The sequence below is a fragment of the Pristiophorus japonicus genome, chromosome 15 (genome assembly GCF_044704955.1).
Source record: "Pristiophorus japonicus isolate sPriJap1 chromosome 15, sPriJap1.hap1, whole genome shotgun sequence".
Lineage (NCBI taxonomy): Eukaryota > Metazoa > Chordata > Chondrichthyes > Pristiophoridae > Pristiophorus > Pristiophorus japonicus.
In genome coordinates, this window is record NC_091991.1 from 115878676 (window position 1) to 115893224 (window position 14549).

Consider the following 14549-nt stretch of genomic DNA (forward strand, 5'->3'; position numbering starts at 1 on the left):
TGACTTCAATTCAAAAGTATTTCATTGCCTGTAAAGCGCTTTGGGATGTCCTGTGGTTGAGAAAGGCACTATATAAATGCAAGTTCTCTCATAAAGTTGGCCCTATTTTGTTATATGCTCCTGGGATGTAGGTAACACTGGCAAGGCTGCATTTATTGCCCATCCCTATTTGCCCTGAGAGTTGTTGCAGGAAGCTGCTCTCGCTTTGCTTCTGGCGTTCAGCTACTGTATACATGTTTGAAACAAGGCTGTGATGTGGTCTGAAACGAAGGATTTTGGTGAAACCTAAACTGAGCATTGGTGAGCAAGTTATTGATTTAGATGTTGCTTGATGGGAATGTTGATAACTCCTTCTGTAATGTATGCACCTATGCGTATGCTCACAAGTTTGTAGAGCTGTTGCAACCAAATTTTAATTTGATTTAAGTTTCCTTTAAAGTTTATTTGGAAATTTGTGGGTTCTAGTGCCCTTATCGAAAGGGGGCACTTAATTTAAAGTTCGGAGTGACTATTTGTCCTCACGTTTTCTCATCCTTCTGTGCTTGTGTCCTCCTCCGGACTCCGCCCCCGCCTGGAACCGGAAGTGGAGCTACGTTGTTCTTCAATTGCCCACGTTGTTCGACCGAGCCACAAGCCTCCAACCGGGCGGGGAGAGAGAGGCGGTGGGCGGCCAGGATCTATTCGTTTCTCAGTTTGAGTGAAGAGTCAAGCGGCACCGTAAAGTGCTCTGAGAGAAAGAGAGAGACATGGGATGGAGAGAGAGATCCTTGTGTGTGTTGGGGGGAGGGGTAGAAGAGTGAGCCTTGTGGTGGGCGGGGGAACACCTAGATTTGCTACACATTGTACATATGTGTCCTAAGTCCATTCACCCATCATCCTTGTGCTCACTGACCTACATTGGCTCCCGGTTAATCTCAATTTTAAAATTCTCATCCTTGTTTTCAAATTCCTCCATGGCCTTGCCCCTCCCCAACTCTAATCTCCTTTAGCCTCACAACCCCCCCTTCCCACAAGATATCTGCGCTCCTCAAATTCTGGCCACTTGAGCATCCCTGATTATAATCGCTCAACCATTGTTGGCTGAGCCTTCTGTTGCTTCGGCCCTAAGCTCTGGAATTCAATCTTTAAATCTCATCAATCTATGCTGGATTCACAGCCAAATTCTAGTGCTTAAAAAGGAGAGAGTCTGTCTCACCCAGTCCCAGAGTATGAAAGGACAGTCTGTCTGACCCACTGTCCCAGAGTGCTAAAGGACTGTGTAACGCACTGTCCCAGAGTGCGAATGGAGAGTGTCTGACCCATTGTCCCAGAATGTGAAAGGACAGTGCACAGAGTGCAAAAGGACAGTGTCTGACTCACGGTTCCAGAGTGCAAAAGGAGAGTGTCTGTCCCACCCAGTCCCAGAGTGCGAAAGCACACTATGTGAAACGATGAATAAATTGTTTCCTGCCTAAGGCCAACTGTTCCATCAGTGGCACGGTGCGGAGTTCTGTGTATTGGTACCGATGACTGATCAGTGCTGGACAAAATATTTCCCTTCAACTGTGTGTATTATGTGGCTCATTTCTAATCTATTGCATAACCGATGATAATCTCTTCACAATAAACATGTGGTACAACAGCATTGGTCATTTACTAGCACATGGGCAAAATCCCAGCTTCAATAAAGTATCACTCAGTAAAGCCGTCTGTCATTCCCAATGCTCGGCTTCAAATAACACGTACAGTACACATCACTTTCTCTTCACAAGACAATGTTTAGGTTAAAACACAACAGTATTGTGGTACTTTCACACTCTGTGACTGGGTGGGACAGTGCAGCAACAGTTCAGGAACACTGGCTGTTAGCAGAGGTCAGCATTTTTCAAGTTTAGTTAAGTCGAGTGTAAATGACAATGGACAAGTGTTTGAGGTGGGATAATGTTTTCTGTAAGCTGGGATCTGCCTATAGTATTGGAATAACCTGCACATCTGGCCCAGTACAAAGATCATTGCTTCATTAAGTTAGTATTGCATATAACGTTTTTAAAGTATCTACCAGACCAGATTGTATATTCTTGACAGACTGATCTGAGAACACACTGAAGAGCCCTGAAAACAGTGCAATATACAGCCCAAGACCAGCAGATTTCATTCACCACATAAAATGGCCCCTTGCATTGAAAGTTGCTGTTTTGTTGCAATGGTTCCACTGACTTATAAATCCTGTTGATCCACTTCACACATTGTTTCAAGAGCCCAACTACATTGGGTTGGAAAGCAGGAAATTTTCATATACAAAAACTCACTAACCTGTAGACTGCCAGGTTCTCGTCCTGAATCTCTATACTTGCACTGCTTTCCTGTCAAATGCAGGAATTCTGTAGATATGAGACTTGACTACTTACTGTGCAGTTTTGGATGTTCTAGTGAACAGCAGATATTTCAATATATTACCAGCATGGAATTAAGTCAGTACTGGGTCGAGTTTAGTCATCAATAACAAGGTTATAAAGTGAGCCCGAGACTCAGTTAGTTCCAGGTGCCCTGTTTAGTGGCTGCAGAACGGAGCTGTAATGTTACATCGATCTATCCTGGAATCTTGGTTCAGACGGTCCACTCATGGGAGGGGCTGCAGTGTGTCTATGACTCACCGGTGCCCAGTAACGAATCACAACTAACATTGGGGTCACTACTAGCAACAAACCACAACTAGCGCTGGGTGGTAAGAGGCCAGCCCTCTGTTTTGTTACTGGGGAGGGGCCACATGTTCAGGCCTGAATGTAGAGGGTCCCAGTTTTTCAACAGGAGCAACCGCACCTTGGTCCTCAGGACAGAATCAGGGAACAGGAGGATCCCACAGCGAGACACACAGGGACAAGGCCACACACGGATCAATTCAATGAGCCATGTCTGCTTTGGTCACTTTATAATCTTTTATTTTGAAACAAGCTGATTGGACAAACGGGTTTGTCTCCAGTACCATATAATCGCACTCACATGTATAAAGGTAGTGCACAGTGGCAAAGGCCAATGTGGCCATTTCTTACTCTGACTGAATATGGAGCTATGCCCAGAGCTGGTGCACACCCCCGACCCCAGCACGCCCGGAACCACCCCGACCCCAGCACGCCCGGAACCACCCCGACCCCAGCTCGCCCGGAACCACCCCGACCCCAGCACGCCCGGAACCACCCCGACCCCAGCACGCCCGGAACCACCCCGACCCCAGCACGCCCGGAACCACCCCGACCCCAGCTCGCCCGGAACCACCCCGACCCCAGCACGCCCGGAACCACCCCGACCCCAGCACGCCCGGAACCACCCGACCCCAGCACGCCCGGAACCACCCCACCCCAGCACGCCCGGAACCACCCCGACCCCAGCTCGCCCGGAACCACCCCGACCCCAGCTCGCCCGGAACCACCCAGACCCCAGCACGCCCGGAACCACCCCGACCCCAGCACGCCCGGAACCACCCCGACCCCAGCACGCCCGGAACCACCCCGACCCCAGCACGCCCGGAACCACCCCGACCCCAGCACGCTCGGAACCACCCCGACCCCAGCACGCTCGGAACCACCCCGACCCCAGCACGCCCGGAACCACCCCGACCCCAGCACGCCCGGAACCACCCCGACCCCAGCACGCCCGGAACCACCCCGACCCCAGCACGCTCGGAACCACCCCGACCCCAGCTCGCCCGGAACCACCCCGACCCAAGCACGCCCGGAACCACCCCGACCCCAGCACGTCCGGAACCACCCCGACCCCAGCACGTCCGGAACCACCCCGACCCCAGCACGCCCGGAACCACCCCGACCCCAGCACGCCCGGAACCACCCCGACCCCAGCACGCCCGGAACCACCCCGACCCCAGCACGCCCGGAACCACCCCGACCCCAGCACGCCCGGAACCACCCGACCCCAGCACGCTCGGAACCACCCCGACCCCAGCACGCTTGGAACCACCCCGACCCCAGCACGCCCGGAACCACCCCGACCCCAGCACGCTCGGAACCACCCAGACCCCAGCACGCCCGGAACTACCCCGACCCCAGCACGCCCGGAACCACCCCGACCCCAGCACGCCGGGAACACCCCGACCCCAGCACGCCCGGAACCACCCCGACCCCAGCACGCCCGGAACTACCCCGACCCCAGCACGCCCGGAACTACCCCGACCCCAGCACGCCCGGAACCACCCCGACCCCAGCACGCCAGGAACCACCCCGACCCCAGCACGCTTGGAACCACCCCGACCCCAGCACGCCTGGAACCACCCCGACCCCAGCACGTCCGGAACCACCCCGACCCCAGCACGCCCGGAACCACCCCGACCCCAGCACGCTCGGAACCACCCCGACCCCAGCACGCCCGGAACCATCCCGACCCCAGCACGCCCGGAACCACCCCGACCCCAGCACGCCCGGAACCACCCCGACCCCAGCACGCCCGGAACCACCCCGACCCCAGCACGCCCGGAACCACCCCGACCCCAGCACGCCCGGAACCACCCCGACCCCAGCACGCCCGGAACCACCCCGACCCCAGCACGCCCGGAACCACCCCGACCCCAGCACGCCCGGAACCACCCCGACCCCAGCACGCTCGGAACCACCCCGACCCCAGCACGCCCGGAACCACCCCGACCCCAGCACGCCCGGAACCACCCCGACCCAAGCACGCCCGGAACCACCCCGACCCCAGCACGCCCGGAACCACCCCGACCCCAGCACGTCCGGAACCACCCCGAACCCAGCACGCCCGGAACCACCCCGACCCCAGCACGCCCGGAACCACCCCGACCCCAGCACGCCCGGAACTACCCCGACCCCAGCACGCCCGGAACCACCCGACCCCAGCACGCCCGGAACCACCCCGACCCCAGCACGCCCGGAACCACCCCGACCCCAGCACGCCCGGAACCACCCGACCCCAGCACGCCCGGAACCACCCCGACCTCAGCACGCCCGGAACCACCCCGACCCCAGCACGCCCGGAACCACCCCGACCCCAGCACGCCCGGAACCACCCCGACCCCAGCACGCTCGGAACCACCCCGACCCCAGCACGCTCGGAACCACCCCGACCCCAGCACGCCCGGAACCACCCCGACCTCAGCACGCCCGGAACCACCCCGACCCCAGCACGCTCGGAACCACCCCGACCCCAGCACGCCCGGAACCACCCCGACCCCAGCACGCCCGGAACCACCCCGACCCCAGCACGCTCGGAACCACCCCGAACCCAGCACGCCCGGAACCACCCCGACCCCAGCACGCCCGGAACCACCCCGACCCCAGCACGCTCGGAACCACCCCGACCCCAGCACGCCCGGAACCACCCCGACCCCAGCACGCCCAGAACCACCCCGACCCCAGCACGCCCGGAACCACCCCGACCCAGTCAAACACTCTCTGGGACTTTCAGGCTTAGTATTAATATTACTCTGAATTTTTATTTCAACAACCCCCCACCCCCACATATAGAAATGCGCCTGTGTGTAGCTCCTGTCCCGTAACCCTTTTCCTGAGGGTTCATGGTCAGGGCCTAGGGCAGGAGTTGGCAGCACTAATTTCTCATTTCCAGAATATAGTGTTGGAAAGAAGCGAAGTTGAGGAACACTTGCTCGAGAGAGATCTGGCTGACTGAGTAATCCTTGATATTGTACTTCGTCTTTACACTTTCTAGTGTGCCGAAAATCTGCAAGAAAGGGGAGGAGAAATGGAAGTGGTTAGCCATTGACATGCACACGCTTTAACTCTTTTAGAGTCTACCTGCAAAACATAAACATTAAACTGTGCCACCCGACCTGGGTGACACACCAGACATTTACAAGGCCCTTTTTTCCTTTTTTTTGTTTTTTTTTTGTGTTTTTTTGTTTTTTTTTTTGTGTTTTTTTTTTGGGCACTAAAATCACAATTTTTCCCCAGTGCCCCCTATAAAAAAGGGAATGCACACGCTTTATAAGTACAAGGGACAGCTCAAGCTGTTAGTAATATCATCCGGGATGAGCCGTATCGATGGGTTAGTAATATCGGCTGGTAGTACTATCGATGGATTAGTAATATCAGCAGTGAGTCCTATCGATGGGTAAGCGATATCGGCAGTGAGTACTATCGATGGATTAGTAATATTGGCCGGTAGTGAGTACTATCGATGGATTAGTAATATCGGCCAGTAGTACTATCAATGGATTAGTAATATCGGCCAGTAGTACTATCGATGGATTAGTAATATCGGCCAGTAGTACTATCGATGGGTTAGTAATATCGTCTGGTAGTGATAACGATCGATGGATTAATAATAACTTTAAACTAATGAAGGGGGGGTGGGAGGATTCAGGAAAGAGTTAATTTAAAAGCAGCAAGAGGAATGTCAAGGCTCTAGAGCAGAGCAGAGCTTTGGGTAAAAATAAGCAGAGTGCGTCACGCAGGGACAGAGTGAGTAACAAAGGTAATAGGGCATCATTGACTAAGGTGACATCATAGAAAAACAGAACAAAATCAAAGCTATAGGCACTATATCTGAATGCGCAAAGCAATCGCAACCAGATAGATGAATTAATAGCGTAGATATAAATGAATAGGTTTGAAAAAATAGCCATTACGGAGACGTGGTTGCAAAGTGACCAAGGTTGGGAACTAAATATTCCAGGATTCTTAACTTTTAGGATAGGCAAATTGGAAAAGGAGGAGGGGTAGGTCTGATAATAAAGAATGGGATAAAGACAGTACAGAGAAACGATCTCAGCTCGGAAAACCAAGAATTAGAATCAGTTTGAGTCGAGCTAAGAAACTGCAAGGGGCAGAAAATATTGGTGGGTGTTGTCTATAGACCCCCAAACAGTAGTTGTAACGCAGGGCAGAGTATAAATCAGGAAATTAGAGGCGCATGTAACAAGGGTAACACAGTAATCATGGGGGACTTTAATGTACATATAGACTGGGCAAACTAAATTTGCAGTAATAGTGTGGAGGACGCGTTCATGGAATGTTTACAAGACGGTTTTCTAGATCAGTAACTAGGGAATACGCTATTCTAGATCAGTAACTAGGGAATACGCTAATGAGAAAGGATTAATTAATAGCCTTGTAGTATAGTGGGCTTTAGGGAAGAGTGACCATAATATGATAGAATTTTATATTGAGTTTAAAAGTGATTCAGTTAAGACTGAGAGGGCTTTAGGATTCTACCGAATTGCTAACTTTCCCAAGGTGCAGGGAGCAATAGACTACGCACATCGCGATGCGGGCACCTTTTCAGGATGCAGAGGTTTTTAGAAACCACAAGGGATTCCACTACCTGAATGTGCAACTCGTTGTCGACTCCTAAAGTCCTCTCAGTCTGAGCCTCCCTGGTCATAGGGAAGCTGATAAAGTCCATCCTGCATGCGTAAAGGGCTTCAGTGACCTGTCTAATGCAGCAATATGTGGCATGCTGAGATATAGCGCAAATGTCGCCAGCTGAGGCCTGAAAGAAACCCGATGCGTAGAACGAGTGTGCCGCAGTGACCTTGACCTTGACCTTGACAGAGAGTGCAGTCCTGATGATGCTGGCAGGCTGCAGCAAATTATTATAGCAGTGAATGCTCAATTTCCGGGCCGCATCCATGATGCTCACATCCTGCGTGAGAGCACTGTATCTGTCATGTTTACCAGTCAGCCACAAGGTCAAGACTGGATGCTTGGTGACAAAGGTTATGGCCTTGCCACTTGGTTGATGACCCCCCCTGCGTGACACCCACACCGAAGCCAAGAAGCGATACAACGAGAGCCACAGATGCACTCGCAATATTGTTGAGAAAACCATTGGAGTGCTTAAGCAGCGCTTCAGATGCCTGGACCACTCAGGAGGCGAGCTCCAATACCACCCTGAGCAGGAAGCTCAATTCATGGTGGTGTGCTCCATGCTGCACAACTTGGCTATCAGGAGGGGACAAGAATTGCCAGAAGGGTCTGATGGTCCACCTCAGGAGTGAGAGGAAGAGGAGGACGAGGAGGTGGATGCTGACATCGGGCCAGACAATCAGGCTGACGATGAAACCATATCCCTGCCCCCTTCTAGACCGTAGGAAAGGGCCCGTGGTGGCTACATAGCTGCAAGTCAGCAGCTCATAAATGAGCGCTTTGCTTGAAAGAACGTTGGTGGTATTTACAAAGCTGCGACACTGCTGGGTGTGCAGGTCATACATCAATGGTGTACGTCACCTTGGCGACAGTTAAAGTTTAAGTTGATTCAAGTTAAGTGTAATTATACCCTTTCATGTTAAGGAATCACCAGTGTCGCTGGTGCAGCTATCTGAGACAATGCTCAACAAGGTTATGTTAAATAAAAACCATTTAAACCGACCATTTGTCTGAAATCATAAGTATATCTGTAAAAACCACCCCACCCCACAACAAATTTATCACATTTACATCATTACAATGGTCCCCATTTCCCACAAAACAGAACACAAATGCAAACCAACAAGGTAGCCCCCCTCGCCCCTTGCCCTGACCCTCCCATCAAAATAGCAGCAGCAACCTAAAAATATGCCCCAGACAATACCTGCGGCCATGCACATCACTTTCCTTCCCCCCACCCCCGTTTCTCCTCCCGACCTCTACCCCTTCCCCTCCTGACTCTAAGCCGCCTGGCCGAGGAGCTCCTCAGGCGATGCTTCATTGGGGGGGATGACGGCAGAACTGCTGCTTGGATGGACACAGGAGAGGAACATGCTCCGAGCCAGAAGCAAGATCTTCCTCCTGGCTTTCGTGTCGTTGACAATGGGGGTGTGGCACCTTGGGGTGCAGTGCCGCGCTCCGGGACCATTGGGAGCTCTCTGCCACCAGTGTTCCTGGCTAACAGCTCCAGGGCCTCCTCCATCCCTTCCATGATATATATTATTTTTTGGACAAAAACTCGGTGCCAACTACATTCTTGGTGCTTAGTAGGCTTTTTGCTCCTGGTGAATCTCCTTCCTGCCTCCCACAACAGCCAAACAAGCACACACCACACCCACACATGCTTTCAGTCCCTCTCTGCTCCCTCTCTGTCTCCTCTTCTGTGCATGCAATGATGATCTCTGACCTCCTGAATCGCGGGAAACAGGCGTTGCCATGCCGTTGCTAAGGACGGCGACACTTTACGGCAGAAGGTCAGAGAGATTTAATGCTAATGCCCATTTCGTGGTAACGCCCATTTTTAAAAATGGAAACTAGGGGGTTTGAAAATGGGCGATAATCCGGCGATCTGAAAACCCATATTTACCGCCCATGCCGACAATAACGCCCATTTTTGGGCGATCTGCACAAAAATGGAAAATCTAGCCCATAGCACTGAAGAAATTAATGGGACTAAGTGGCGACAAATCCCCTGGATCTGACAACCTGCATCCTAGTGTTTTAAAAGAGATAGGTGCAGATAGTGGATGCGCTGGTATTAATCTTCCAGAATTCCCCAGATTCTAGAACAGTCCCCAAGGATTGGAAGGTAGCAAACATAACCTCGTTATTTAAGAAAGGAGGAAGAAAAACAAAGGGGAACTATAGGCCAGTTAGCTTGACATCAACAGTGGGCAAATGCTAGAATCTATTATTTGGGACGTGGTAACATGGCACTTAGAAAATCATAATACAATTAGGCAGTCAAGGGGGTTTTATGAAAGGGAAATCATGTTTCACAAATCTATTAGAATTTTTTGAATATGTAACGAGTAGGATGGATAAGGGGGAACCAGTGGATGTAGTGAATTTTATTTTCAAAAAAGCATTCGATAAAGTGTTATTACACAAAATTAGAGCTGATGGGATTGGGGGTAATATATTGAGGAATGATTAATGGACAGAAAACAGAGAGTAGGAATAAACTAGACTTTTTCGGGTTGGCAGGCTGCAACTAGCTATTTACAATCTCTATTAATGACTTAGATGCCCAGTGCCACGAGCTAGTGAGTACAGAAATAGGAGGATAGAGCAGATGAATATATGGCTGGAGAGATGGTGCAGGCGGGAGGGCTTTAGTTTTCTGAGACATTGGGGCCGCTTCTGGGGGACGTGGAACCTGTACAAGCCGGACAGGTTGCACCTCAACAGAGCCGGAACCAATATCCTCGCGGGGGGCGTTGCTCGTGCTGTTGGGGAGGGTTTAAACTAGCTTGGCAGGGGGATGGGAACCTGAAAATAGATTCAATAGGGAGGGGTGTAAAGCTGGAATTAGAAAGCAAAAATAAAGAAAGTGAGTTTGAAGGAGAGAGGAAACAAGCAGGAAAAAATGGTAAAAAAACAAATTTAAAAGCTCTTTATCTGAATGCAGCATTTGGAATAAAATAGATGAGTTGACGGCACAAATTGAGACAAATGGGTATGATCTGATAGCCATTACAGGGATGTAGTTGCTAGGTGACCAGGACTGGGAATTAAATATTCGGGGTACTTGACAATCCGGAAGGACAGACAAAAAGGAAAAGGAGGTGGGGTAGCTCGATTGATAAAGGATGGAATCACTGCAATAGTAAGAAATGATATTGGCTCAAATGATAAGGATATTGAAATAGTTTGGGTGGAGATAAGGAACAATAAGAGGGAAAAGTCACTGGTGGGCGTAGTCTATAAGCCCCCTAACAGTAGCGACTCTGTTGGTTGGAGCATACCAGGAAATAGTGGGGGCTTGTAAAAAGGGAACAGCAATAATCATGGGTGATTTTAACCTCCATATTGATTGGACAAATCTAATTGGTCAGGGTAGCCTTGAGGAGGAGTTCAGACTGTGCATAAGGGATGGGTTCCTTGAGCAGTATGTAATGGAACCAACCAGGGGGCAGGCTATCTTAGATCTGGTCCTGTGTAATGAGACAGGATTAATAAACAATCTCCTAGTAAAGCATTCCCTTGGAATGAGTGACCATAGCATGGTTGAATTTCAAATTCAGATGGAGGGTGAGAAAGTTGGATCTCTAACCAGCATATTAAGCTTAAATAAAAGAGACTATGAAGGTATGAGGGCAGAGTTGGCTAGTGGACTGGGAAAATAGATTAAAGTGTGGGATGGTTGATGAACAGTGGTGTACATTTAAGGAGATATTTCATAACTCTCAAGAAAAATATATTCCCATGAGAAGGAAAGGGTGTAAGAGAAAAGATAGCCATCCGTGGCTAACTAAAGAAATAAAGAACGGTATCCAATTATAAACAAGGGCATACAAAGTGGCCAAAACTAGTGGGAGGACAGAAGACTGGGAAGCTTTTAAAAGCCAGCAAAGAATGACTAAAAAAGTGATTAAGAAAGGGAAGATAGACTATGAAAGTAAACTAGCACAAAATATAAAAACAGATATCAAGAGTTTCTATAGGCATATAAAAAGGAAAAGAGTGGTTAAAGTAAATGTTGGTCACTTTAGAGTTCGAGACCGGGGAATTAGTAATGGGGAACATGGAGATGGCAGAAACTCTGAACAAATATTTTGTATCAATCTTTACGGTAGAGGACACTAACAATATTCCAACAGTGGATAGTCAAGGGGGTGGGGGGGAGGAACTTGATACAATCACAATCACTAAGGAGGTGGTACTCAGTAAGATAATGGGACGAAAGGCAGGTAAATCCCCTGGACCTGATGGCTTGCATCCTCGGGTCTTAAGAGAAGTAGCGGCAGGGATTGTGGATGTATTGGTTGTAATTTACCCAAATTCCCTGGATTCTGGTGAGGTCTCAGCAGATTGGAAAACTGCAAATGTAATGCCCCTATTTAAAAAAAGAGGCAGACAAAAAGCAGGAAACTATAGACCAGTTAGCCTAACATCTGTGGTTGGGAAAATGTTGGAGTCCATTATTAAAGAAGCAGGAGCAAGACATTTGGAAAAGCAAAATTCGGTCTGGCAGAGTCAACATGGATTTATGAAGGGCAAGTCATGTTTGACAAATTTGCTGGAATTCTTTGAGGATGTAACGAACAGGGTAGATGAAGGGGAGCCAGTGGATGTGGTATATTTGGACTTCCAGAAGACATTTGACAAGGTGCCACATAAAAGGTTACTACACAAGATCAAAGTTCACGGGGTTGGAGGTAAAATATATTAGCATGGATAGAGGATTGGCTAACTAACAGAAAAGAGAGTCGGGATAAATGTTTCATTCTCTGGTTGGCAACCAGTAACTAATGGGGTGCCGCAGGGATCAATGCTGGGACCCCAACTATTTACAATCTATATTAACGACTTGGAAGAAGGGACTGAGTGTAACGTAGCCAAGTTTGCTGACGATACAAAGATGGGAGGAAAAGCAATGTGTGAGGAGGATACAAAAAATCTGCAAAAGGACATAAACAGGCTAAGTGAGTGGGCAAAAATCTGGCAGATGGAGTATAATGTTGGAAAGTGTGAGGTCATGCACTTTGGCAGAAAAAAAATCAAAGATCAAGTTACTATTTAAATGGAGAAAGATTGCAAAGTGCTGCAGTACAGCAGGACCTGGGGGTACTTGTGCATGAAACACAAAAGGATAGTATGCAGGTACAGCAAGTGATCAGGAAGGCCAATGCAATCTTGGCCTTTATTGCAAAGGGGTTGGAGTATAAAAGCAGGGAAGTCTTGCTACAGCTATACAGGGTTTTGGTGAGGCCACACCTGGAATACTGCATGCAGTTTTGGTTTCCATATTTACGAAAGGATATACTTGCTTTGGAGGCAGTTCAGAGAAGGTTCACTAGGTTGGTTCCGGAGATGAGGGGGATGACTTATGAGGAAAGGTTGAGTAGACTGGGCCTCTACTTACTGGAATTCAGAAGAATGAGAGGTGATCTTATCGAAACATATAAGATTATGAGGGGGCTTAACAAGGTGGATGCAGAGATGGGGGAGACTAGAACTAGAGGGCATGATCTTAGAATAAGGGGCCGTCCATTTAAAACAGAGATGAGGAGCAATTTCTTCTCAGAGGATTGTAAATCTATGCAATTCGCTGCCTCAGAGAGCTGTGAAAGCTGGGACATTGAATAAATTTAAGACAGAAATAGACAGTTTCTTAAACGATAAGGGGTTATGGGGAGTGGGCAGGGAAGTGGAGCTGAGTCCATGATCAGATCAGCCATGATCTTATTAAATGGCAGAGCAGGCTAGAGGGGCCGTATGGCCTACTCCTGTTCCTATTTCTTATGTTCTTATGTAATGTAACTAAGTTTGCTGATGATACAAAGTTAGCTGCGAGGGAAAGTAAGCTGTGAGGAGGACACAAAGAGGCTGCAGAGAGATATAGATAGGTTGACTGAGTGGGCAAGAACATGGCAAATGGAATACAATGTGGTGAAGTGTGAAGTTATCCACTTTGGTAGGAAAAACAACAGCAGAATATTTGTTGAATGGTGAGAAACTGGGACGTGTTTGCATTGAGAGAGACTAGGGGACCCTTGTACATGAATCACAGAAAGTTAACATTCAGGTACAGCAAGCAATTAGAAAAGCAAATGGCATGTTAGCTTTTGTTGCAAAGGGATTAGAGTACAAGAGTAAAGAAGTCTTACTACAGTTGTACAACGCATTGCTGAGGCTACATCTGGAGTACTTTGTACAGTTTTGGTCTCCTTACCTAGGGAAAGACCTACTTGCCTTAGAGGGAGTGCAACAAAAGTTCACTCGACTTGTTCCTGGGATGAGGGGATTGCCCTATGAGGAGAGATTGAGTAGATCAGGCCTATATTCCCCAGAGTTTAGAAGAATGAGAAGTGATCTAGTTGAAACATATAATGTTCTTAAGGGGCTTGACAGGTTAATGCTGAGAAAATGTTTCCTCTGGTTAGGGAGTCTAGAACCAGGGGTCACAGTCTCAGAATAAGGGGTCGGCCATTTAGGACTGAGATGAGGAGAAATTTCTTCCCTCAATGGGCTGTGAATTTTTTGAATTCTCAACTCCAGAGAGCTCAGTCGTTGTGTATACAGGTGTGACGTCTGAAATCCGGAAACCTCGGGACCGAGGTCGTTCTGGATATTTCCGGATTCCAGAAAGTCTTTGTCTGGGCCGAGGTAGGTAGGAGAGGGGATGGGGTGGGGGGTGGGGGCTCAGGCCGAGGCCGGGGGGAGGTCGGGCCGAGACTGGGGGGAGGTCGGGTGGCTGAGGATGGGAGAGGTCAGGCAGCCGAGTCCAGATTTTGGAACATTATCCGGGCGACCCCACCACGGATCGGCCCGTTGTCCGAATTCCGGAACATTCTGAATTTCGGAACTCCAGATTTCGGACGCCAAACCTGTATTCAGTGTTCTCTGGTCCGGAAACATCCATGGTTCGGCTTCAGCATCGGTTTCCTGTGCTTCCTGGCTCTGTGATCAGTGCTCAGCTGCCGCTTTGCATGCGTGGCGTCCTAGTTTCCCACACTTCAGTGAGGTGGCAGGACAAGGAAAGGGAAGGGCAGGTGGCTGACTGAGGCACTGAAGCTGGGCCTGAGGTAGAGGAGGGTTTATAAAAAAAAAAGGACCAAACCAGCGGCGTTAATTAACAAATGTGGTTGGGAGATTTCTATACAGTGAGAACGAGGCCCGAGTTTCACAGCCTGAGCCGGAGGTGTTCAGGAGCACGGGCACTGTCTACAGGTA

The 14549-nt window shown here is 49.6% G+C and overlaps 2 protein-coding genes across 5 annotated transcripts in view; one reads left to right on the top strand and one right to left on the bottom strand.

Moving 5' to 3' along the window:
* The first annotated feature begins 3048 nt into the window (after nt 1-3048).
* Nucleotides 3049-5418, top strand: LOC139281592 (uncharacterized). The gene has a single exon (XM_070901743.1). It carries the CDS (start codon nt 3049-3051, stop codon nt 5416-5418), a length of 2370 nt encoding a protein of 789 aa, XP_070757844.1.
* The window catches only part of abca3b (ATP-binding cassette, sub-family A (ABC1), member 3b), a 188672-nt gene continuing 179540 nt past the window's right edge, over nt 5418-14549 (bottom strand). For 2 of the 4 annotated variants that reach the window (XM_070900872.1, XM_070900871.1), the window contains exon 29: nt 5418-5685. In XM_070900872.1, coding sequence (XP_070756973.1) covers nt 5554-5685 — 132 coding nt within the window. In that variant the 3' untranslated portion in view covers nt 5418-5553. The remainder of the gene's footprint in view (nt 5686-14549) is intronic. The other 2 variants (XM_070900873.1, XM_070900874.1) reach the window with 1 other exon arrangement.

What these genes read in the sequence shown, in the direction of transcription:
- LOC139281592 (XM_070901743.1), top strand. Translation starts at nt 3,049, where the DNA reads ATGCCCAGAGCTGGTGCACACCCCCGACCCCAGCACGCCCGGAACCAC.